The sequence below is a fragment of the Antedon bifida genome, chromosome 1 (genome assembly GCF_963402885.1).
Source record: "Antedon bifida chromosome 1, ecAntBifi1.1, whole genome shotgun sequence".
Lineage (NCBI taxonomy): Eukaryota > Metazoa > Echinodermata > Crinoidea > Comatulida > Antedonidae > Antedon > Antedon bifida.
This window is the reverse complement of record NC_136226.1, coordinates 3,282,224-3,309,761: the sequence shown is the minus strand read 5'-3', so window position 1 is coordinate 3,309,761 and position 27,538 is coordinate 3,282,224. Positions and strand designations below refer to the sequence as shown.

The following is a 27,538-nucleotide window of genomic DNA, read 5'->3' as shown; positions in this document are numbered from 1 at the left end:
TCATTGTATATTCAGTAAAGGCTGCCAATTTGTTTACACCTTGACAAGTTATCGAATAACAACTGAACACCCTGATATTAATAAACACAAAAGTAACAATAAATAAAGGTTGACCATGTTAAGGCTGTTTGAAGCTGTTGGGCGCCCGCTATTGTTTTCTAATCCCATTTGATCTCATCTCATAAAAGTTTTAGCAAAGTGCAACCTTGACTTTGGTGTTGACCCAGAAAAATGGTCTTTCTAGGACACTAGGCTTAAAATTAGGCTATGATGTGCGCTTAGCCATGGAAATGATATTTAGGCTTACTAAAATTGCCGCATTCTTGCTCTTCTCCATGTGTAAGCCTGCTTCGGACATCAGCCGACAATCATTGGTGAAATGTTTCGCGCAGGCGACAATCATTGGTGGAATGTTTCGGGTAGTCAACGATCATTGGTAGAATGTTTCGCGCAGTCGACAATCATTGCTGGAATGTTTCGCGCAGTCGACAATCATTGGTGGAACGTTTCGCGCAGTCGACAATCATTGGTGGAATGTTTTGGGCAGTCGACGATCATTGGTGGAATGTTTCGGGTAGTCAACGATCATTGGTGAAATGTTTCGGGCAGTCAACGATCATTGGTGGAATGTTTTGCGCAATCGACAATCATTGGTGGAATGTTTCGGGCAGTCGACAATCATTGGTGGAATGTTTCGCGCAGTCGACAATCATTGGTGGAATGTTTCGCGCAGTCGACAATCATGGTGGAATGTTTTGGGTAGTAAACGATCATTGGTGGAATGTTTCGGGCAGTCGACAATCATTGGTGAAATGTTTTGGGCTATCGACAATCATTGGTGGAATACATAACGTGACAAATCACACATGATAGTTCAAATGATCCGTCGCTTGTGTTCAAATTTACTGCGTTACGTGGACGCGCACTTGTAGTTAATGATACGGTCGCGTCGTCCTTGATGTTGGCAGTGCGAATGGTACAATAATATGACTTTGTAACTCTGCGCACGGTCATGGTAGATTAACTATGCTCAGTTACGGCTAACACAGATGGAATAATAAAACATTATTTTCAATTTAAAGTTAAATTTATTATAAAATATACCTTCGCCAGACGTTTTCTCGAGCAGCCGGATACTACTCCAGCAAATGTTTGATAATGAATTAACGGGACTTTTTTTATGAAATTAATAAGTTAAATAAATGTATCATGTCTTTTTATACTAAATCACATAATCAGAATATTAATATATCTTACAATAATACATATTTATATCACTCATTTTATAAAATGTACACTTCGAGTGAATTTGATCAGTATAAAATTACACAATTTCATCAATTCATGAAGAACTTACTTCTAACAACAAAAGAAATTTGTTACTGTTGTAAAAATTATTGAACAATTTCTCTCTCCAAGTCACTTATATAATCCACCTTCAGACTCGCTCATGTCAATCAATAAATAAGATGTTTGCTATACATAATTTGCTATACAAGCCGATTCTCGTACGGTATCATGTCTTGTGACAATAAACATCCTGCAGTACCGGCAACAGGCACATACACTTAACTCCTAAATATTAACTTAACCTAACCCTCTAAATAATCTCTCGCTTATATTATATGGTATCACATGGGATGAAGATTGCTGTCAGAAAACTCGACACTGCAGAATGTTTATTGTCACTAAACATGATACTGCTCTTGTATCGGGTAAAATATCTACCCATCCCTACTAACTTATTTTTTATATATAACTTCTACTATGATTTTTATTCGATAGATAAATACTGTAATTGCATTTTGTTAAACAAACTTTGGCTGGATATAATATGTTTAGTAGACTACTTTAAACCCAACATAAAGTTGATGAAATACAATATCAAAATATTTCTTTGTACATTTTTCATTATAAACAATATCATATTTTAATAAAAACCCTGGCAATCACTAATGTTGAATTCCCGTAAAAAAAGCTCAAGCATTATTTAAATCATTTATTTTTGGCATAGAGTGACGTCATTGCCAAATTGTACGAATTTTAAGTACTGTTTGTAACACTCATGTATCACAGGCAGTAGTACGAAGTGACTTCTGTTCATGCTGAACCCGCATTCACACGGTCCGAAAACATTGGGCTACGTTACCTTTATCGATCACACGCGTACGTTTTTGTACTTTATTTAGTGTGAACGATAGCGCTTTTTTTCGGCAACCGGAATCTGGGCTCTGTGTGAACGTAGGTTTAGCATCATATAAGTCACACAATGCGACTACATAAGTGATAACAGGAAGACAAAAGCTATCTGCACGTGAATGTTCCTATTGTCCAAAATGTTAGACAGTATAAAACATTAGTCAATATCCGGGGGTTGCACGACTAAACATAACAATTTCAAATTCATATCAGCAATGCTGCTGAATCACTATCGTATAGGGGTACAGTCCCTGCAGAAACAGGGTCACTGTATTTGAAATTTTAAAAATTCAATGCAGATAGAGCAAACATCCTAGCATTATCAATGAATCAGTAGTGCGTGAACCCTCGAACATTTTCAAAGTAGTTAATTGGTCCCAGGAGTTTTGCAATTTGTATAAATGCCAAAATGTATTATATCTAAGTTAGTCCGATAGTTCGTCACGGTACGGGTCTTTGACATAAGAGTATGATGCCTCTCTCACGGATTGGTACTTGGTCTCAGCGCCTTCCCCTTTTACCTTAGTACGGACAATATTTTTCTTTTATACATTGACTTCTGTACATAACGTATCCGGCTTTGCAATGGCAGCCTGCAACGCACGGTTTATCGCACATTTTTTTATCGTGACGATTTCTGCAGTTTTTTACACACGCCGGTCCGCATACGTCAAACATAGCGCCCTCTGGACAGACTTGGGCTACAAAATAAAAAAAAAACATTTTTTATGCTGATGTCACGACAATGTGTCGGTCAAAGGTTAATAGCGAATTACCTGTGTCAAATTTACTCTTAACAGTTTTAAAGAACATTCTCTCACGGCTATTATTGAAAAAACACGTTTGCGAAATTGTTTATGACTTGCATATCTAACGGCAAGACTTTAACATTATAATGTATTATTGATTCCGCTGACCCTTCAAAGAGCAGATGACACGGCGAAAAAGTAAGCAAAAATCCCCCCATTCTCCTCACACCAAGGTAAAGAGTGGAAACCAGTTAGGCACCCGTGCCTTGAAAACATTCGTGTATTAACACACGCACATCACAGGAAGCATAGATTATAACGTTGGCTGGCGTAGGCATCAACCGAAGTGGGCGATGAGTCAATACATATGTAATGTATATTAATAATGACAATGTTCAAAGTATTATATATTAATAATGACAATGTTCAAAGTATTAATATTGACTTGGGTTCATGTATTAAATCTTAAAGGCTACAATAACATGGAAATCACAACTCAGCTTATTGAGTGAAGATACATTCGTTAATGGTTGGTTTTTTTTAACGACTGTGTCTATACAATTATTTCATTTAACATAGAAAATAAACACATTTCATTTACATTGTAATGTAATGTCGTGTATATCTTTTCCTCAACAGCACTGACGTGATAAATCGAGTTATTTCGCTTGTGTGTGAAATCGTGGATGGGCAGGTTGGGTATAAAACATATTGTAGCATTTATTATAATTTATAATAATCTTTTATAATTTGATAAATTGTATGTAAAGTCTCTCGATCCCATTACACTTAATGACAGAAACTAACCTACTTAATTGAGTAGGATTTTCTTTTTAATTATTTAAAGATACAGTACATTTTTTTCTAAACGATATTGGATGATGATGATGATGATGATAGAAAAAAAGTTATCTTTAAAAAATTAAAAAAGAACCTAGTATTATAAAGTTAGTTTTTAACCTATTCTAGGTGGTTTTTCGTGATTGAACAAATTTATGCCTAAACGATACGTCATTCCTAACTTAGTTAGATTTAAACTTACTAAAAATACGTTCTGTAGTTTTCATTCTCTACGGAAATATATCCACGCCTCACTATAATCTTTAACTTTTCTTTTTTATCAAGTGATTTTTTTTTTACTCAAACAATATTTGGATCAAACCCCACAGAGAGGTTAAAAAAGAGTTCATGTCACTTACTCAAAACCAACAAGTTTGGAGCAATGCCATTGATATTAAAATAGTTAATTCCCACAAGTCTTAAAACGTATTTTCTGAAGACGTTTTGTTTATGGTTTGCATCAATTCTAAAATGTACATTCATAGGCCTAAATTATAGCTTTAATATTCTTTTTCTTTTTTTGTAAAAGGGGTATTGAAAAAACAGAATTCAATTTTGTAACTGCAAGATGTTTAGTCATCATTTATACTGTAAATGTATTATTAACGGATGACTAACTAATAGTGAATTCAATTGATTCAAATATATAATTCATTAAACAAATGATATTGTGCCTAATTAACCCTAGTTAACAAATCTTATACGGGTGAAATACTATACTGTAATAACAGAATTGTTCCAATTTCCACCTTTTTACAAATGAGATATAAATTTGGTAAACATTTACTGTTTAAGAGAAGTCTCAATTCTTTCTTTGGCAGGTGAAACACTTTAAATGTGACCTACAGTTTGACCTTAAATGTAGTAACTGAATAAACATGATCACAATTTGTCAGTTTAGTGTTTAATTACACATTAGTGTTGAAATGATCCATGACTGCTTCCTAAAAGGTGTATATTGTACTTAAAAGATGCATAATCTGTAGGCCATGACATTGCGAATTTAACTCCCCTGGGACTGGGGAAAAAAGATGGTTTGACACTACACACGTCGATCATTTGTCGCGGTGAGATTTTAAACAGCAGGGGCCTAGATCTAGAGGGATTCAGGACGACAGTATCACCTCGTCTTTACAAACACGTGTGCTTGTCTACACGTATACGCCTCGATGAAAAAGTAGGCCTAAGTAACACAGAGAATGCTACTGCGAGAGATATGTTACAGAACGGAAATGATACCGTAGGTTATGTAGAGGAATATATATGAGGGAAACAAAAACATTGAAATTCCTAAATTCAGGTGGTGGTAAATGTGTTGTTTGAAATGTTATGATCTAGGCCTCACCTTCGCATTCAGCTTGAGGGCTCCAGCCAACCTGAATTCCCTTGCGTTCACACGCTCTGGAATAAGCAGTAATAGCTTCGCAGGAACACATCTTATTTCTTGGGCATTCACACATGTCAACTATGCAAGATCTAAAAGAAAGAAAAAAAGAAACATATTAGTATTGTCATTGAGCAACGCTATATAATAGTATAGCTCTAGGAAATCTTTGTGATGGCGCCAGTTACTCTTCGTCATGCGTGATTAACTTATAGCATGACGTATTACCACAACGGTACGTAGCAAGATGGGTATCCCCTGCTCATTGCTGGTACCGCTGGATTGGCGAATGTTATGCACAACAGGCAATTGTTGTAAATAAATGGTAAATGGTTTTAACTTTTTTAGGCCTACTCGTATCGGGACAACATAATATCTCCACCATTCATCCAACATTTAGACACGCACAAGATATGCGATAAGTTAAAATTGGTTATCTGAGTGGACAAGATGTTCTCTGTGAAAACAAACACCGGTAATCCATAAAAAAAATCAGATCTAATAACTTTAATATAAAAAACCTGACAGTGGTTCCTTATATAGATTTTTTTTATAGATGGTATATTATTTGATAATGTGTTGTTTTAAGTTCCCCTGTGAAAAGAAACAAGGTAATCCGTAAAGGAAGTACCTGCTTTACTAATAATTACCACATGTCGGACATACAATGACATAGATAACCCTTTAAATAAACATAATTATATAATTTCCTTCAAATCAACCATCTCAGACAGTCTGTCCGTCAGTTATTGTTATTTCGAAGTTACCGCGTTAGTTTACCGTTTGAAAACGTCTTGTTTGTGGCGTCGCGAAGTGTAGAACTACCGCCTATGGGTTATTGGTGGTATAGTTGCAGACAGTAATTTGTCTTTATATGTTGACATACGGTAAGAAAGAGTGTGCATACATTATTGGAGGTACAAGTTATCTCTACAGAATGGACTTTTAGATCCTGATTAGATTTAATCCAAACTATAGAGCGAGTTCATGCACCAGTGTGATAAATGTTTAATATAGGAAGATCTTTCATTTGGCAGTTTTTGAAGATAAAATCAATGTACTTAACTGTGACCTAATCTTGTTGCAAAAACTGTTCATTCTTATTTCCTTTTGGGACTTTGTGTTTTTTGTGTGTGTTTTTTTTGGGGGGCTATTAAGTGAGGATAACGGGGATGGTGATTGTTGATTTTTTTTGTTATAAAGTGGGATAAGCGGGAGTGGCTTGTTGTTGTTTTGAACATCTGGTGAAATTGAACTGCTCAACATTTCAACTTTTTACGTCCTTGAAAGTTATAAATTTAATAAATAGCAACAGCTGAATGATATGATTTATTGTATTTTAAAACTATCAAGATGACAAAAAAAATTAAGTTTTGTTGACAAGCTTAGCCAGCTTCCGTTTCACGATGTAATTTTTAATGTTGTTTAAACGAAGGACAATTTACATTATCATAAACTGCATTCATTATATTTTCCTTGAATATGTATTTTAACAGGGTGACAAAGTTATGTTAATTATTAATGGACTACAAGACAGGCACGAGTTAGACCAAAAACCAGATGGAGGAATAAGATTGCAGTATTTTCTGGCCTATCCTTGATGAGATCTGCACAGGACAGAAAATGATGGGCTCAGCTTAGGAGGCTCTTACCGGAGGCTGACAATGCTTGGAATGATGTTGGTGGTGATGATGATTAGGCCTACATAAACCTCATAAAAGCATTATTACTTTTAAATTGAAAAATTATGTATACGATTGAGTAAATTATCGCATTTATGTTACAGGGGGGGTTACAGTCTCGTAAAAGTTTACGTTTGATAAATTTGGCAATAAAATACCTAAATAAAGTGGCCTTGAACATTTTAGCAGTTATGTCTTGATCGAACCATGGAAGAATTAGTTATAATAAGAGTTGGTGTTACAATGTTATCTGAAAAATGAAACTTGCCAACTTTAATGTGTAGAGATTTAGAAGAAGGGAAATCTGATTATCATCTGTTACTGAATAGTAAGTTCAAATTAGTCCAGTTTTTTATTTTACAATAACATACTGCATTTACATTTTCTCCTGAAACTCGAGGTATTGGTCGAAAAAAAACTTATTCATGTAAACCGTTTAATATTACTCCAAAACATATTAGGAGGACATGCCTATTGAAAGGATACTTTCTCATAAAATGAACGAGATGAAATATGTTTTGCGGGCAACCCCTATTCATGGTATACCCTAATTAAGGGGCACATTGGGTCCCGATTGTGACCCTTTAATATGGGTTCTATTGTAGATAGATTGGCTTATTATCCATTTACAAATGAATGAATTTACAAGTGAAAGAGCCTTTAGCATTCTGTGTTTTAACAAAGAAAACCTTCTCTATGTTAATTTCTCATAATTGACGATAATCTATTTTTAAGTAATGCTTGGCTAACAAAGCAATGTTCACATTGAGATGCTTATTATTACACAAAGTGATAAAATATGCATACATCTAGTTCCCACGAGATGCACACAAATATTTCAGCTTCGGGTGCGACGATAATAATACCCTATAAAAAGTTTCAACTTTAAGTACCAAACGGTTATCGCATTGTTAAGTATAACAATAAAGGTAAATTGGAAAATACAAAACGATATTTGCAACGAAAACGTGTATTTTGATGAGTTTGAAGTGTTCGGTTATTGATCTGTCGTGTAAATAGCTATAAAAGTTAAGGTCATTCATAATAGAATCAGGTCAATAATACACTCGGAATTTATCTAGGATTGTTTTCAAATAGTAATAGATGCCGCAACACCGGTAGTAATAAAATTTACATTTTGTTTGCGTAACAGTGTGATCATTATTAAGTAAAAGCTTTGAGATAGAAGAAGATTGGTAGGTCATTAGGTTAAAATATTATACAAGACAATTATTCATAAACCAATAATACTACAGTACTACAATTGTACGTGAAATAATGTACGTGTTTGGAATGTTGCCAGGACGCGTTATTTTTGCTCCTATCTGGTATAAAAAATGATAAATCTCATGAATTATTCATGATTTCTGGAATAAATTTTCAAAATAAAGATACTTTTATAAGTGAATAATAAGTTTGGATGTATGGGCAGCCATTAGGGTAAAAAAGAAGTGTGTAGTAAAGTTCTTGTCTGAGTAAGAAACAAATAACTCCATATCGGTATAACAATAAGGTTGTCCCTTTAAGTACTGTAGGTGTTCTGTTTAGGCTTAATACTATAGGTTTTTATATAGGGGTTTTGTCTTTTTTATCTTTATTTCTAGGCCTAGATATAGATAAATGCCAAATGATGAGAAGCCATATCAGATGGTAGGAAGCCAGGCCAACTGGCGAGTTTCCAATGAACAGTACTGTACATACCTATGGTAGTTCATATAATCAATTTCTTCTCGACACGCCTTGAAGCTGTCTGATTTTAAAACTTTGCACATCATATGAGCCTTCATACGTTTTTCCGAACTCACTGCCTGACATGGGAAATTCATCGTTTTCGGGGGCTCATCCTTCTGCTTCTTCTCACAACTATTTTTGCCTACTTGCCACGTTTTGACAAAATCGTTTGTTTTGTGGATAATCCGACCGTCTGGTGAGGTGAAGTCGTCACTTCCATCATCGTTGTAGTTACCGCAAAGGCCACATAACTTGCCCTTAAAAGACGTGACAACCTCAACTTCGGCAAAACTGTCTCCATCCCAAGACACGTGAACACCTATACAAATAAGTTGAAAATAACGAATATTTATATAAAACTAATGCATATTTATATAAATCTAATGAATATTTATATAAATCTAATGAATATTTATAAAAATGTTATGAAGCTGGTGATTCGATTACAAGAATATCTGACGGTGGTAAGGATACGGTAATTGTGATGATGATAAACAGGGAACATTTTCGCCAGTATATGTAGAAAAATGCATAAAACGTAGGCTGTTGCTACATTATTATTCATAATAATTAATATGGTGTAGCACAGACTGCAGTAAGCTTTTTACTCATACTTCGGATCGATATTCAATTACTGCTAATCAATCATTTTAAATAAATTTCCTGATAAATAATATTGAAAATGATAAACATAGTGAAAGCTAAGAGGAGATGATGACGTTTTCAGAGATAAAGATGAAAATGATGATGATGATTTTAATTATGACGACGATGATGATGGTGATGATGATTGTATACCAACAAAAATATAATAACCATTTTACCTATATCGGTTTTAACAGTAATAAGTGTGTTTTCTTTAGAAATATCAATCCCACGCATACTGTAAGGCAATGATATCAGTTGCCCATTCACTTTAACTTTGTAGTAAGGAAGCAAAACAATATTGTAATCTCCGACGTTAAAGAAAACTTGTTTTGTCCAAGAATAAAGTCCAGTGTTACGGTCATCGTTTTTAACTTTGACAGCAAAACTTTTGTCCACACAGTCTTTTGCTAACATATATTTGCAATTTCCTTGGAAGCTGTAGGATTTCAGATCGAATGTCTGGTAATGTGGATCGCCATACACGGTGCAAACTCCATTTTCTATTGTTAAAAAAAGTAAAACATTATAAATACACTTATTTAAATAATGCATTGTTATATGAATATTATTGCATTTTCAGTACACCATGACTCTTTATTGTTTAATGATATTCTAAATGTTTTGATATTTTTAGCAGCTTAGCTCTTAGTCACTGCAGATATTGCAAAATAAGTTTTTTTTTTAAATCTTGGCATACATGGAACGACGTCATTAGAGCTGGAATCACCTTTTCAAGAAAAGATATCTTAGAAAAGTTAGAAAGAACTAATTAAAGATTGCGTGGGGGGTATGGTGTTTTAGTTTAGCCTATGTTACGCTCTGTACTTACTATTGTATTACCTTATAGTTATTGTTTTTAGTGTAGTTTGTTATGTTAGTATGACCGCGCCACAGTTTTTTGTAAGTGCCACAGTTCCAAAGGTGAAGTGTCTCAAATAAATAAATAAATGTATCAACAAACATGTAGACCTCTTCTATTATTTTAATTTCAATAATTATGTGGTTAAACGAAATGGTTTATACCAAAACTTCCTATGTTGGTGTTATTTTAATCCAACGCCTCGAGATCACTTGGCTTCTCTAAATGTTTTAAAGTATAAACCATTGGCATTGGAGGCGATTTTTGTTTCCGGACAGGAAACCAGTTTTACTACATCACAAGAACAACACCACATACGTATGTGGCTTAAAGGCAAAACATGTTTTGTTAAGTAGGGTAAAGGGTAACAACAATTTAAAAAATAGTGGTAAGTTAAAAATAAAAATCATTCCATGATGGCATTAGGAGTTGCATTTATTAACCATTAGCAACGGCTGGACTCAAAAATTCCCAGGTGTACAACACAGGTGGAGACTTTACTATCTTTAACTTTAATTTGTAGTCAACTGGAACGAAAACATATATGTATTGGCGGTTACATATTATTACCAATAAACTACTGCGCGACAATACTCAGGTGAACAAACTCAGGTGGGAGAGTTTACGTTTTTTACTGGTCGCATGTAGTCAAGTGGAACGAAAACATATTGGTATTGGGAGTTACTACACTATAATAAATATATATATATATAAATAAATGACGACGCGATAAAGTAATACGCAGCTAAAACCAAACTCAGGTGGGAGACTTTGCTGTTCTTTATTGGTCACTTGTAGTCAACTGGTGGGAACGAAAACATATTGGAACTCGGAGTTACACTAATAACCAATAAACGACGGACCGACAAAGTAATACACAAGTGACAACAAATCAGTGAGGCTATTTACTGGTCACTTCTTGCAGTCAATTGGAACAAAAACATATTGGTATTCGGAGTTAAACTATTAAATAATAAACGACAGGGAAAAGTAATACCCAGGTGTAAAACACAGTTGACCGACTGTCCTTTACTGGTCACCTATTAGTCAACTGGAACGAAAACATATTGGTATAATTGGGAGTTAAACTGTTAACCAATGAGAGACGGCGCGACAAAGTAATACACAGGTGTACAGTAAAGCTCAGGTGGGAGACTTAACTGTCCTTTACTGGTCACCTGTATTCAAGAAGTCGACTGGAACGAAAACGAATTTGTAGGTCAACATCTATTGAATTTTATATCCAGTGGTAGATCTGATCGGAAATCGTCTTAATAGTTTACATTATAGACATGACACCTGAAAGTGTCAAAAAACAGTTCAAATAATCCAACTATTAGTTACAGAAGATATCTTCAATAGAATATCAATCGTTTATAAGTAGTATCATATTCAGTAAAGTTCGACTTGTTGGAAGGATTTAAAGTGGTTTAGTTGTGCTTGTCGGAACACAAAAAAAACCACAGACACACCTTTAGGAACTCTATGAGACTAAATACCCAAAAGACAAACTCGTTATGCCTTGTAGTTCTCATTCAAAACTTTTGTTGTCAAATAGTCCATTATCAAGTAAATCCTCGTAAATGACGTGACCCGGTGAATAGATCAGACTGAAAGTGTCTTCCCACGATCAGCATTTACTGATTGTTAATTTTAAGCCGAGGCAACGTACTTCTAATTAATACAATTATACAGAAAGTGCGCATTCCATTGGTGGTCCAACTTGTCATACCAAGTATTAAGTAATAATAAAAGAATTTTTAACCCAATATAGGTGCATGATTGAATTCACACCTTTTAAACTTTTTTGTACAATGCAGAGATTACAACTTATACCGTGTCAATCCATTTACTAAATATGTTTTGTTAAATCGATTTGACAGGATGATATGCCTACAGACTATAAAAATGAACAATTATAGGAAAAATGCGGAAGTTTAACGATATAATTTGACAATCTAATACCGGATACAATATAATCATAATGTATAGTTTTGGTGAACTCGTACAACTGTCGTCTGAAGATGGAAACCGATGTGTTTAATCATGTGTTTCTTAATCTCACCCATGATAGTGTAGTATGTCAGTATTCTGCAGTTATTATAATATAACATTTCAGGATATAACAGTTTTTTTCATAAATTGGTAAAGAAAAAACAAAACAAAATGCCTTTACATGACTTGTTATATTATTATTCAAAAATCTTGAAAGATCTGGAAGTGTTCTCCCATGTGAACCATCATGTGATGGATGGTTCACACTAACTAGCTTTTCAACCACAGCCCTTGCTTTTGTAAAAGGTTATTCCAAAAACATTCTATACTCATTATTGTACTGAAGGTGGACAATCATTTTATTAACTTTTAACCAACAAACCTGCAAACCAACATGGGTGGCCTAAAGCTTTGTCTACACTATCAAACTTGTGATAAAATATGTGATGTACCCATATACATATTTGATGTCATATCACTACCATATTTGGGCACATTACACTTTTTTGACCAAACTAGTTTGATAGTGTAGACAGAGCTTAATACATGATAATTTGAGTAAGATACACTGGGAATAACTACGATCATTCATAGGGTGATGGTACAGTTCAATGTCGGGCACGTCTCTCAAGTTAATTTTTTATTCTAATCATCCATCATTTGATAATTATTTAATAGTCGTATTAATAATTCATATCAAGATGTCCCCGAGAAATACTTGAACTCAGCATGGTCAGCGAATTTTCACCTCTCACACACAATTATTACAGTTGACAATATTGTTCAATTATAATTTATTTAAAACCCTACCATCAACATTTCACCAAGGTTGATAGTACTACTGGACCGTTGTTGAAAAGCATGGTGGTTTGTTCACATTGAAGTTGTGCTCTAGTTTGAACCATCCATCCATCAGTATAATACGAGCTATAATATATGCCATGACAATTATAACTGACAATGGTCAATGGTTTTTTTTTATTCCTTCAACTTTCAATACATGCCTATATAGAGCAAACACGTTTCATGAACATTCTACAAACTAATTTCTATGTTTTTTGGACGTTTTAAGAAAACGATGTCGACACATCCGCGTTTTACATTGACGTTTTATGAACATTGTATAACGTTACAGACGTATTTAAAGACGTTTATTTTATTCGTCTTTGAGGGTCCTTTAATGGTCCACATTGCTGTTCAAGACCTTTACTACAATTCAGGCCTTACATTTCTGATCAAATCTACTCTATACATTGAATTAAATCAATTGACCATCCATCTCTTTGTGATTAAAGGACTGAATTAGATTAATTATTAACTCCAAACCAGAGTGAAATTTAATTACTGTTGAGGTGTACAAAGAATTCGCCAAGATTGAATGGGTGCGTCATTAGACACACGGTTTAATAATTTATTTGTCTTTTTTTTAAATTATTAAAATTACAGGGATGCACTTGACCGTTTGACCTTTTGATTTTAAAACGATGAATATGCAAAACACCAAGAGATGGATTATTTTGATATGATTCAGGTAGGTACTGTAATTTGTATGTACGCGGTTAACGCTACAATGTGTTTTTTTCCTAAATAATAACTGCGCACTTTCTTTCAAAACGAACTATTTAGATTTTAATCAAGATAGGGTATCAATTCTAAACAACAATGAGCAGACAAGATATTAAAACAGATTCGTTTAATTCAAAATAATAATGAATGAAAGATTATATCGTAGATCTTGAAACAAGTTATCGCGTTATTACAGACAAGATAACGCTTGAGAGATTACACATTCTTTTAAAGAATGGAAAGATATATATTACAGATAGCGTGGTATCAAACAATAAAATACAAAGCCACTTATCTGAACGTAAGATTCTTTTTAGTTTCAGTATCGAGATATCACAGATAACGCCATCAGAATATCAGTTATAATGGAAAGCATAAACAATAGAAAGATTACGTTATGCGCATGCGCGTATGTAAATTGAGATTGAAACCAGCAATTATAGTGTTTTGTCACTTTCAGAAGTAGATTCTTTTGAAGTTTAGTGCTGAAGATATCTGGTTATCTTCAGAACAATATGTATCAATAAATCTGGGCCAAGGACTCTATTATTTTCCATCAAAACATTACTAAATCTGTTAATATTCTCTCACACATAAAAATTGCCCAACTAATCATAAACACTCGCTCATGTAATTTTTATAAAATTGCACGATCATGGTACACGTGTTGGGAGAAGTGAAGTTGTGTCACTCGCACCGACAAGGGAACGCGTTAATTAAGTCGCTAATCGTTGACAGGGTTTTCAAATTTAATTACAGGTTGTTTTATAAACCTTCTCCACCCCAATGTGACGTAGGGAGAAAACAATGACCTTATAATAAGTTAAACACACAAATGTCAACTACAATCATTCATAAATTTAGATTGATTAATAATTAGTCAACGGTAAGTGCAGTATGTTGCTATTTTTATACAATTGCTCTTTCATTCATTCTCCGTGTTATAATGTATACAGTAAAGTTTATACAATAGATTAAATCACATAGTAGTATGTTTGCCCTTAATCGTATGTGTCATAGTATTCGTACAGTAAGTGTCATACATCAAGTTTGCACAGTTCAAAAACTATCCTAAGTAATCACATCAAATTCGGATATGTTCGAAATACTAACAAAATGGTTCCAATTACACCTTTAATAAAATATTGAGACGGAAAACTATTTCCATCTGATGCGAAGTCTCTAAAGACATGCGCAATCAAGCTTGCATTTCCTGAAGAGATGCCATGTACAAAGCCCTGGATGACGATCCTTCGTGTTGGAATAGGAAACAAATAGGGCTAGTTGATTCGATTAGACCAAACACCATAGCATAATAAAATGGTGTGTAAGTAATAATGTTAAGATAATTACTGTAATAATTATTCAATGCCAAGACACATATGTTTAAGTTGAGTAAAGTATGTAAACCTCCTTGCGGCTAACGACCGATGCCTATTTTAAGTTCATTTACATTTCCTTGTCATACGTGAGCCCTTCGGGGAATCGTCGTGTGTAGGAAGTCTTAAACAACGAACTCATTGTGATCACATCCTAGAGTAGTTCTCAAATGATCCACATTCATGTAACTAGGCCTATAACCTCTTCTTTGAACACCCCTATTGGTACAATCTCGTGAAACTAATAATTACATATTTTAACATATCTTTTCAACAACACAATTGACAAATGATGATAAGGTGTGCTCTAGCTAATCAAAACTTAACACTACGGCCAACAAGTAGACACTCTACTAAGGGGACACTTTGTTGATACTTAATAAGGGTTAGTAGTCAAGTAAGCAATTGGTAATTAGTATATCACATACTCGTTAAATCGGTTGTATATATACCGTTTACTCAAATATTGCTATTGAGGAAACGATTAATTATTAATATATATAATTCTAGGTTAATTACTTAACTAGATATAAGAAGTATAGCAAGTTTTATGTATATCTTTTATCTTTCATCTCTGCGAAAAGAAATAGCTACTCTGCGTATCATCATACGTTTTGTGTTTCGTTTTTCCCCCGATCATCGAAAATACAAGATCAACGATCGATATCATTCTCTAACTGATTATTTACTCTACATCAATCAAACTGAATATCACATTGTGGACTCAATTATTAACTGAAGGCTTAACAAAAGAAAATAAATGTCAAATTGAATTAACAGCAAATCTATTAAAAGTGATGACACAGTCTTTTTACACATGACATCTTTTGACAAAATAACAATAGAAACAACACAGGGTTTTTAACAATGGCGTCAGTTCCGTGTCTGCCATGTACTGTATTCAGAATCTATTTAAATTTAATTATGTTTAACCTACCCACAAACTAAAATTGTATGGTATGTTAAACTCATGTTAAACACAAATATTTGTTATGGTCTGTGGGGGTTGGCTGAAGCAGTTACATTGTTATTATGAATTACTCAAATTATTGACTAATTTTGAAAGTTATTTATATTACACATAAACGTTGTAATATTTTCTTCCTTTGTGCATACATAACATATTTTTATTTATGTAACGTTTTGTAAAATTCAATAACTTTCATTATCAATGAACTTAGATTATTATACTTTTTTAGTGTTTTTTTTTTTGGTCCTTCTTATTTTAAACGATTAGAGGATATAATACAGAAGTTGACGACGAACTTCCGGGAAGAACTAAAATGCTTATTAGGCTATCAGTCAATGAATTATACCTATTAGTTGTGCGTCATGTTGTGTCAGTGAAACATATTATAAACATACAGCCACACATGTTACAATGACGTCATAACTTCAATAGTAAATGCCGACTTAACATACATTTTCGGTAATAATATTTAGATAATAAATTACCTGGTTATAATTGAGTTAATAAAGTTTTTCTAGAAAAAACGTTTAAGTGTTGTTAACTAAATTTAGAGCGTCTTGAATTGGCTTATATGCCTACTATTGTTTGTATTCATAAAATATACTAAAGATAGATTGATTTGGTAGATAATGCCATCCATAACAGCCTTGATTTAATGATAATCGACAAGATGAAATATATTGTTAAGAAAAAAATAATTGAAGGGGAGATGAAATTGGCCCGTTTTGACAATGTTCCAACAAAGCTGCCAAACTGATAATATCTGATGCAGCAACAAAAAACCCTATAAAGATAATTGACAAGAAGTATTGTGTGAGTTTAATATACGGATTGCCACGCTTGAAATTTCAATGACCTTCATGCATAAAATTATTCTTATTATTTGGTGAATATCATTGATAGATTACAACAGGAGGGGATAAATTACCATAATTTATTTTCTAACTTACACAAATACTATTCAATACCATAATTGAATATTCGACTATTTTGGTATGTATTTGTATCCATCAAAAGCCTATAGCAGAAATACAGTTACATTCCTCCTTCGAGAGGAAACACATTTGGGACATTCTGGGTTATTAAGGGGACACTTTCCCAAGAGTTAAACGAGAGGAAATATGGTCACTGTGACCAGCACCTATATTCAGGGAACACCCTTGTTATAAAGGATACTTTCACATGGGAAAAATGTATATGTTTTAATGCTAGAGTAAACCAATGTTCATGGGACATCCAGGTTCTACTGCTGTAACAGATAAATACTAACTAACCACCTCATAAGAAATAAATACCAAAGACAACAATACACACTATTATATAGACTATAATATTTATGATTGAACAGTAGGTTGGCTTAGCACACTGAACAGGACAATAAATCACAAAGCGGTCCTTAATTAGAAACAGAGCTTAGAGCATATTGGGAATTAATAATTTGTCACTATCCCACTGGTCTACAGGAGGTATAGGTTTTGATTTATTTAATACAATACTAATACTTGATCCAATGTGTTAAGGTTACTATCCCTTGCATGGTAGTGAACCTCAAACGGTCTTTAATTAGAGGAATATGCATTGATTTAATATGATACTTTATCATGAGACCGATTATTAAAACACAAAACAGGTGAACTGATATTAGACTTAACGCGTTTAATTCTACATACCTTGCATTGCCTTTGGGTAAAGAAGAAGTTCAATCACTTTTATTATTTGTTTAACAAACCGAGAATTTAACTAACAGTTACTTTTTTTTGTATTCTTCTATAAGCTATGAATGAATATATTTTCAATAACCTAAAACTACGCAAGAAATATATACCGTATGGGTCCACTCCTGGGAATAGTATACGGCAGTCTTGCCTTAGTTTTCCTTTGTAGGGGTGATATACTTATTTATAGCACGTAGAATGCTACGTCACAAAAATTGGACGTCCGTTGAACTAACTATTGAACCTGTATTGACTTTCCTAATATTAATAACTTAGTTCAAGATCACTGTATCAACATAAATACGTTTAACTTTAATACTTTAATCTTTAAATATTTCTAAAACTCTTTTTGAAAAATAACAATGTAACAACAATTTGTACAGCACATCTACAGTACAACAAGTTTGAGTATCAGAAATATCAAATTGATATACATATAGTACAATGATCCGAATTTAATTGAAAATAATTTACGATTACAATTAACAGTCTACAAGTACAGAAATAACAACACTCGGTGAGTTTTATGTGCTCTTAAATCATGTAGAGAACTGAAATAATTCCTGGCCTTAAATAAGTGACAAAAAAAAGAATTGTTTTGAAGTAGCATTCAATAGAATAATAGATTTTCAAGGCAAAAGAACCCTTCGAAGACTAAGAACTTCTTTTGTTACCTAAATAGGAATTACTGAATAATCGACTAATGTTGTCCCAGTGCATTGTTATCCCAGGAATTAAGTGCTCAGAAACTACATACTAGTTTAACTCGAATGCTCTATTGTTACTGCTAAATTGGTGAGAACATTTAAAAGTTATAGCACAAGGAGTAAGTTCCTCCTTACGCAGATGGTATTAGTTATAACGAAAAATAACAGAATGAATTAATATTTGCAAACATTATTATTTACAGTAAAATAATCTAAATAATATCTACACCACACACTTAAACTTTGAGACACGGATCTAAACGTAGATAAAGTATATGATAGCGTGTCAACTTTGTTCCTTTTTGTAGTATTACCGACAAAATGTGCCAAGAATTGCCTAGTAAAACTTTATAAAAGTAAAAAGAGATTACGTCTTACCGCTTTTCTCTAAACCATTTGCGGCGAATATAAAAGCAAATATAAACCAGGTTACAAGTCGAATATAGCCCATTGTAAAATTGGTATGTTATCAATAACTTGAAAAACGTGTGTGTTCCACAATTGCTGGTTAATGAAATCCTGGATATTGGTGAAGATAGATCTGTTAAAACTTTTATCAGTCAGATAAGCCTCGCCTCCTTATCGCTGATTCGTCCATTAAGTACAAAATATTACTAAATGTTTACTGCGGTTCGGTGATGACGATGACTAGCCTTCGACAGAAAAAAAATCCCTCTATGCATCAACTATATTGAACAATGCGCCAATACAACGCCAACCAACCACTACCGTACGTGGAGAGACGATTATTCAACCCGACCTAAATGAACTCATTTAAAACCATACTATCGGGTAGGCTATCTAAAAGATACATTCAGTTTTGGACTGTACCATTGTGAAACTGGACATCATTTTAAACGTTTATAACAGAACGGATCAAAGGCGATATAAATAGATTATGAATTTTGATTCATACCATTTTATTATAAATAAATCATGTATTGTGTTGGGACCTGGGACTTCTAATCTGACATGGTCGACAAATAAATTTCGATTAATGGAAATTGGATTACCACGAGCTCAAATCAAAGCAACATGTATGAAGACATATCCAGCGTACCTTGCAACCGCACATATTCCGGATTAAATTTGTAAACTACTTCGTCGGTATTATTGAAGAGAAATAATCCAGAAAGAAGAAACAGTAAATCCGTTGGTATTTTGGAGGGAAAACGGCAACAAAATTACACTCATATAAACACAAAAATACACAGAGAGGTAGAGTAGGATGTTAGGGGTATAATTCATGAAAAGAAAATACTGTAATAAATAAAAATAGAGGATTGGTGTATTTCATCAGTCTTTGCCAAATAATTTTACCCATTCTTTTGTGATCATTTTATCAATATCGTATCGCCTACATTTTCGTCAACATTTTCACTTTACCTATTCTTTCGTCATCAATTTCATCAACATTCATCACCTCAACATCCATAATCATTTTTATGCTCTGTATTATTTGTATGGCATTTTGCTGAATTGAACCATTCTTCATTGTTTTATCAACATCGTATCGCCTACATTTTCGTCAACATTATCTCTTTTATGATCCTGCATTTTCATCAACATTCTTTCTCATTTTTCATCATTTTCATCAATATTATACTGTAACTGCAAATCTCCTTTTTGTATCATTCTCACCAAAACCATATTATTCAAAAGGTTAACATCAAATTCTCACTTTCATCACTTCATAAACATTGTGTGTGTTTTTAATATCATTACTTTCACCATTCTTTTTCGTATTCAAGATCATATAGCTTATCAAGCGGTACCATTTTCATCGTATTACCACCATCTTCACAATTGTCATCACCTTTACCATTGTTGAACAACACATAATCTTCTTCAAAATCATATTATCACCATTATGATTCTTGATCTTTGTCATCACCATTGTTATTATACTTTATCGATTTTGCACATTTCTCATTTTCATCATCTCCCTTGTCCATCATCGTATTCAGCAGGTTTCATCACAATTACCACTACCATCATCAGCAGGTTTCATCACAATTACCACTACCATCATCAGCAGGTTTTAACACAATTACCACTACCATCATCAGCAAGTTTTATCACAATTACCACTACCATCATTAGCATATCATCATCATATTCAGCAGGTTTCATTACAATTACCACTACCATCATCAGCAGGTTTTATCACAATTAACACTACCATCATCAGCAGGTTTTATCACAATTACCACTACCATCATCAGCAGGTTCATCACCATTACCACTACATCATCATTCTCTTCTTCCTACCAATATCAATAAATTGTACCATCATGTTCATCGCCATGGCCAACCTAACTTCATATCTCTTATCAATAATAAATTCTTAGAAAAAAAAATCAAAATTCTTGCATGTCATCCTAAAACCAGAAATCAATAATGTGGTCTACAACTGGTCTACAAGCATATCCTGTGTTATACCTTAAATTACCTTCCTCCGATACATTAATTATAATGATGCTATTACGTGACAATACAATGGCAATTATAGCAATAATAAAACATTATTGTCAACAATAAACTAAACGAAAATACAGTTCTGAGAATGTTTAGGCAATACTCATGGTTCTTGTAGTAAAACATGTCGTCTGGATGATATCATATCACTACCATATTTAGGCATATCACCACCATATTTCGGCACATCACACGTTGTTTGTCAAACTAGTTTGATAGTGTAGACAGAGCTTTACACCAATTACCTTCCACCGTGGTTATACATTAATTATAATTATGATATCACGTGACAGTACAGTGGTAATTATAGCAATAATAAAACATTATTGTCAATTTAACTATAAACTATACGAAAATAAGGAAGTGTATTTGTAAGTATACAATTGAGAATGAGTAGGCTATACTGTTTTTTGGTAAATATGGAGCTTTATTAAAACATTTTCTTTTATAGTAAGACAAACCGCTCTTTAGGACACGTCTACTAGGGGGAATCCATATTAAAGATAAACTCTCCTAAGAAACGAACACTAATGTTTTAACATTACAGTACTGCCAACCCTTTGACACCTATAATAAGATGACCATTGTTTGGAACCCAAAGCAGTCTCCTTGGGGGTACTTTACTGTATCTTTTTAATTACAAAATAATATTTGAAATTCCCCTTTCCTTTGCCCGTCGCAAAAAAATATATATATATCATATCTATAAGATTAATGTATGAACCAATCTATGTCAAAACAAACAAACTGTCAAAGCTGATCATCATAAAGTATGAAACGCCGTATGAACCCGATGATGTTCTTTTTTTAATGGGCACCAGTAAACGTTTGAATGGGTTTATGATTAATCAAAGGAAATGTGGCCCAATCAATAGCGAGTCAAGTGAGCCTTACTGTTCTGTTTGCTCTTTGAAAACATTATATCAATAAGGTATTAACAAGTAATAAAATAGACTGTCATTATCAATTATTATTAAAGTGATTGCAAAACTTTTGCCAAAAATGTATCTTGCATTGTATATTTGTGTAAGTTTTGCTGAAACGATAACATCCAAAATTTACCTTTTTTTTTATTTGCAAATATGTATATACAAAGAGTCCATACCTATATTCATTTCGATCCAGTAGCTACACTATAGCTTGATCAATCTCGAGTTTTTTGTTAAAATTCTATGGGCAGAAATACAAAATAGCACGCCCTCTGTCACTTTCTGAATCATTTATTTTGAAGTATTTCGCTCGGTTTATGAGCGTTTAACTTATTGTTTAAGTGTGTGACCGATTTTTTCTTTAAATGTTTAATTTAATTAAAATATGTTATTTAGGTAGTGGCGTACCTTAGGTCAAAGGTTAGATCCTATGATAGGTCATAGGATAGGTCGTAAGTTAGGTCGTAGGTATATGTAACTAGTTTATTGAATTGAACTCGAATAATTCAACAAACTGGCGAATAACATTAACTACAACACTGGAGGGCAAATACAGACAGATAACATGCACAACATCGTGTAAAAATGCATGTCCATTATAAAACATTCATTAATGTTATCAAATTCCACATAAGGTTGGCCTGACATTACGATTCTGAGGCATAAAGAGATGATAGTATCAATATGGTTGCAAAAAAACATACAAATACAAAAAAAAACTTGGGTCTTCTCCCAAAGGACAACATTTGTTGTGCAAAATATGCGATAAGTGATGAGAATACCCATAAAATTAAAAAGAAATCCATCTATCAAACTTAAGTTCAAGCCTCAAGCATGTTTTTGATGGAGAAAGACACAAAGGTTGTCAGCAATGGCAGACTGTAAAGAATGTATAATTAAAGAGATTCTGACGGACTAAAAGTGCATTTCATATGCATTGCCATCAATCGGTTATCACCATAGTCATCAATATTACAAAAATTATTGTTATGAGAACGAAAAGGGTATGTATTTCATGAAATGTGGTATTTTTATTGTATCTCTCACAGGGCTCAGTTATGCTACAGTTAATAAATAAGCCACCCTTTGTAAAAAAAATCCTTAAATAAAATTGCGTTGGTATACAATAATTTGTCTTAATATAGTTCCGTAAACATACAGTACTAAAAATAATTTATTGATTAATCAGAACGATGACTCCAATTATTACTTTTATTTCATCACAATACGGAAATTATGTAATTAAATCGTTTATTCGTTAAAATATGTACACGATTAATTCGCCAAGTTTTCCTATGATTAAGTGTTACGCTAAAACTTGACGTCAACCCAAGGCCACGTTTAACCACATAACGCACGATAATCGTGAGTGCCGCTGCTGTCAATATTCTGTACTCTTTTTTTCATGTAACATGTTGGTTACTGATTGGTTGCGATTTGTTTTCGCATCACAAACACTATATACTGTGTACGTAGCCGATTCTCAGTATACTGTAGGCCTATTTACATAGTTTGTACAGCATCATAATAAAATTCATGTGTCGTTTTGTGACGCCTGTTCCATACGTCATATCCTTAACACCATATAAGTACCATGATACATAATATGTGACACTGTATTACAGAATTTGCCTATGATACTGGACATAATATACCATAAGTGGTGATACAGTACAGACAATCGGTGGGTGGGAATACGAACGTGAATTGATGTTTTTGATACGCGCGAATGAATTTGCTTAGTCGAAAATAAGCTTTACTATGCATTGTAACTGCACCCATATCAGCTATTAAAATACATTGTTAAATTTAACAGTTACAGAAATGGCTTAAGGTCTTGAACTACTTAATCAAACAATATCTAAACTGGTATATCTCGTTTATTGTTTAATTGTTTTGTTTTTCTTTTGTGTCGCCACACCTCTACGATCAGATACAGGATTACAGAAAGCAACATAACAAAAAGTAGATCTCTTAAATCCGATCCTCCTGTTAAAGAATTTACATAAAAGGTTAGCGTTTGTAGGAGTGTTTACTTATCGAAGATATTACTGTTCGAAGTGTGAATTTATACACCAAATTGTGATGACAGTTTTGAAATATTTATTTCGTGGTTTATGGGATACCAACCACAATGTCGACGGTTTACAATGGGGTATTGGCACTTAACAGTACCATTCTGTTTCTTCATCCACGCTGCGTGGGTACTGTAAATATTTTTTATGAATAATTATGTGTCATTAGAGATATGATAGTAAATCATTAATGATTTCATCGATAATTTATTTCAAACTCAACAGCAAAAACAAGTAAAACGGTGTAAACAAACATGCAAGGCTACCTGGTCAAGTAAACAACATGATAGACCTAAATATTACATTCAATATAAAAGTAAACATGGCATATAGGCCTATTCGAGTTTGTACGAAGTTCAATAAAAGGTTCACAAAATGTGTTATTACGTAAGTGTTCGGTAGTATAAATATGGTGAGCTTGGATTGTGTGAGGCAGGAGATCTTATAATGGTTTTAGTACACTGGGTGGAAAGACCGGGGTAAAGAGGCCTGGTGGCTGGGAGGAAGAGGCCTGGTGGCTGGGAGAAAGAGGCCTGGTGGATGGGAGAAAGAGGCCTGGTGGCTGGGAAAAGAGGCCTGGTGGATGGGAAAAGAGGCCTGGTGGCTAGGAGAAAGAGGCGTGGTGGCTGGGAAAAGAGGCCTGGTGGATGGGGGAAAGAGGCCTGGTGGCTGGGAGAAAGAGGCGTGGTGGCTGGGAAAAGAGGCATGGTGGATGGGAAAAGAGGCCTGGTGGCTGGGAGAAAGACTCTGGTGGCTGGGAAAAGAGGCCTGGTGGATGGGAAAAGAGGCCTGGTGGCTGGGAAAAGAGGCCTGGTGGATGGGGGAAAGGGGCCTTGGGGCTGGGAGAAAGAGGCCTGGTGGCTGGGAGAAAGAGGCCTGGTGGCTGGGAGAAAGGGGCCTTAGGGCTGGGGGAAAGGGGCCTGATATCTGGGGGAAAGAGGCCTGTTGGCTGGAGAAAGAGGCCTTGTGGCTGGGAGCCGGGTGGCAAAAAGGACGCGGTGGCAATATGGCAGGTTGCAAAAGTCAACGAACCGGAACTCGTTCGCGTCGTTATGCGTAACATTTTTAGTAGGCCTACAGGCGAATAATAATGTGTAGTTCACAAAAAATGTTTTGGCAAGAAGCTCCTAAACTACATCATTATTTTACGCCCAATTTCTACTACTTCGTGCATTTATATCCTGAATTTGAATTTAAAATTAAATGGCTACACATCACTGACAGCCGTCCTTTGACACTCAACTTTATCATATTATTTTAATCAAACGTTCTAAGCATCATTTATTTGGTCCTCAGGAAACGGATTCCTCAAACCACAGCGGAAGAAACTCAATAATCCACCCAGGTCTAAAATCATTCATCACTCTTAAGTAACAGCTGTTTTCTGCACCGGTCCAAATCATGTTTTTACGGCCAAGTTTGTGGTAACGATTCGACGGAACAACAAGACCAATAGCCTAGCGTTTCATGAACTTGTTTCAACATTATGTATTCCCTGGCGTATAATATTTTAACAATTATTAAATTATTACATTTCAGCAGTCGTGCATCATGCGAATTTTGACAGACATGTTACTACAAATGCCCTTAATGTGTTTTTCAAAAACAAATGTGAGGTTATAAAACTGTGCTGGCTAAATTTAGACAGACATGCTTTCATATAAATTTAACAAACAAATTAAAGCACAATCTTCACATCCGATTCAGCAAATATTTCGTATGGCCTTTAACTTTCGTTAATAGCAGACTACTCTACAGTCAATTGTTTTCTTGTTTTCATTTATTTGTGGAGGAAAAGAGGTTTACTTATATCTTCATAGATTAAATGTCAAAATTTGATACGTGTAACCATGGATTAATGAATAGGTGAACAAGTACGTCACAAATGGCGGGAACCGAATGTACCGGAATTACAGTAGCATTGTAACATTTTAGCCATAGGGTATCAATGTAATCGGCCTTTTGGAAGCACTTTTCAACAACCCTTGGGAAATAAGATGGGGTCTCATATTATACATTTTAATTAACAAAATTGGATTAGTTTACACTACTAAATAGTACTGTGTACGTGATACTAATTTTAAAAATGTAAAGTATCGAACATTCCTTCATTAGTCAACATCATTGTCAACAAACACATGAAAAAAACAATATATACAATACATGAAATGCAGTAATCTATATCGTATACATTGGTATAGGTCTGTGGTGTTTTTTTGACAATTAACATTTCGTTCATGAACAAAATGATGAACCGTTGAAGAAGGTTGAATAACATGTATCATTGTAGTATATAGATCAAAGAGCAACATTTACTCTATGGTATAGACATGTCATATACCCAATCGACCTCATACAATCCTAATGCTGGGGGCTATTGAACCTGAAAAATATAGCCCTATATAATATTCAATACAATGTTTGTATAGAGAGATACACTGAGAGAGATGTGTTAGGCCTTATGGCAAGTCAAGTCCGTCAAAATAATCTATTCAACAATTCATCCATCGTCGATCAATCCAATCCAATCGATTTGGTCTTGTTTTTTATTCGGTTTTTGTCAAATTTATCAATAGTATTTAGGTTTAAGGTTAATATGTTTCATGGTTTTCACAAGCGCCTTGAGCACTTTAGTGGATATGTGCGCAGTATAAATCTTATTATTATTATATTATTATTATTATTAATCGGTTCGTTGAAAAGTTTATGGGTCCGCTTGACAATAAAATGCGTTGACTTGACAATGAATGAATATTTGATTTGAAAATGAATGTTTTTGGATTGATAATGTATGGTGAATTGCGTTGACGTTGATTGGCTCGATGATGAATTATTTAGCCTTCCAATGGTTTTGGTTTGACGATGGTGGAATCATTGTTTGGCGGACTTGGCTTGCCATATAGAGTTCTGTTAAGTAGGTTATAGGCTAATACTCGGAAAAAAGTTTTTAAAATGTTCAAATTTCGATGAATATGTTTTAAACTGATATTGAAATTGTATATACGCATGAATGACCCCAAAAGAAAAAAAAGTACGTAATAGATTGAGATGTTGACGAGTATATGAGTATATTATAATTTAATAGCATTTTGGTTAATGTTGAATTTCTCCCTATAACATGCTCTACTTCTGACCAATAATGTCTCCAGAAATGAAACTAAATTAATTAGCAAATTCTACCATGACGGCGACATATTAAGTCTACCTAGTTTCCAGAAATCGTTCATCATTTATCATGAAGGATGAAATAAAATTAAATGGGTACTTATTTATTTGCTACTGGCCTTGGTGATAGTAATAATATACACGCTATGTTAGAGTAAAAGCCCTAAAATATTGAACTTAAAATGTAAAATTCATACAAATTTGTCATTGAGAATGGAGGAAATAATACGTCACTGTTATCACAGGCTCTATAACATAATACAGGGTGTATGTTACGTCCTTGAGTGACGTCACCATAGTACAATATTTCCGTACTATAATTATTATTATACAGTACTATTATTTTTAAAATATGGAATAATACTGTGTGCTGAGATATGTAAGTTACACAACCAACTCGATTTTCTAAATCTCCACGAAGACCAATTTCGAATAATGTTTATTTAGGAAAGTATTTATTATAAATA

At 33.9% G+C, this 27,538-nt stretch overlaps 1 protein-coding gene across 2 annotated transcripts in view; it reads right to left on the bottom strand.

Annotated features, from left to right (window-relative positions):
* Positions 1 to 1,994: 1,994 nt before the first annotated feature.
* Positions 1,995 to 27,538, bottom strand: part of LOC144837627 (BMP-binding endothelial regulator protein-like) — an 88,304-nt gene continuing 62,760 nt past the window's right edge. For both annotated transcript variants that reach the window (XM_078692834.1, XM_078692826.1), the window contains exons 12-15: positions 9,410 to 9,733; positions 8,556 to 8,904; positions 5,134 to 5,264; positions 1,995 to 2,900 (exon numbers count right to left, since the gene is read on the bottom strand). In XM_078692834.1, the coding sequence (XP_078548960.1) occupies positions 2,722 to 2,900; positions 5,134 to 5,264; positions 8,556 to 8,904; positions 9,410 to 9,733 (983 nt within the window). In that variant the 3' untranslated portion in view covers positions 1,995 to 2,721. The remainder of the gene's footprint in view (positions 2,901 to 5,133; positions 5,265 to 8,555; positions 8,905 to 9,409; positions 9,734 to 27,538) is intronic.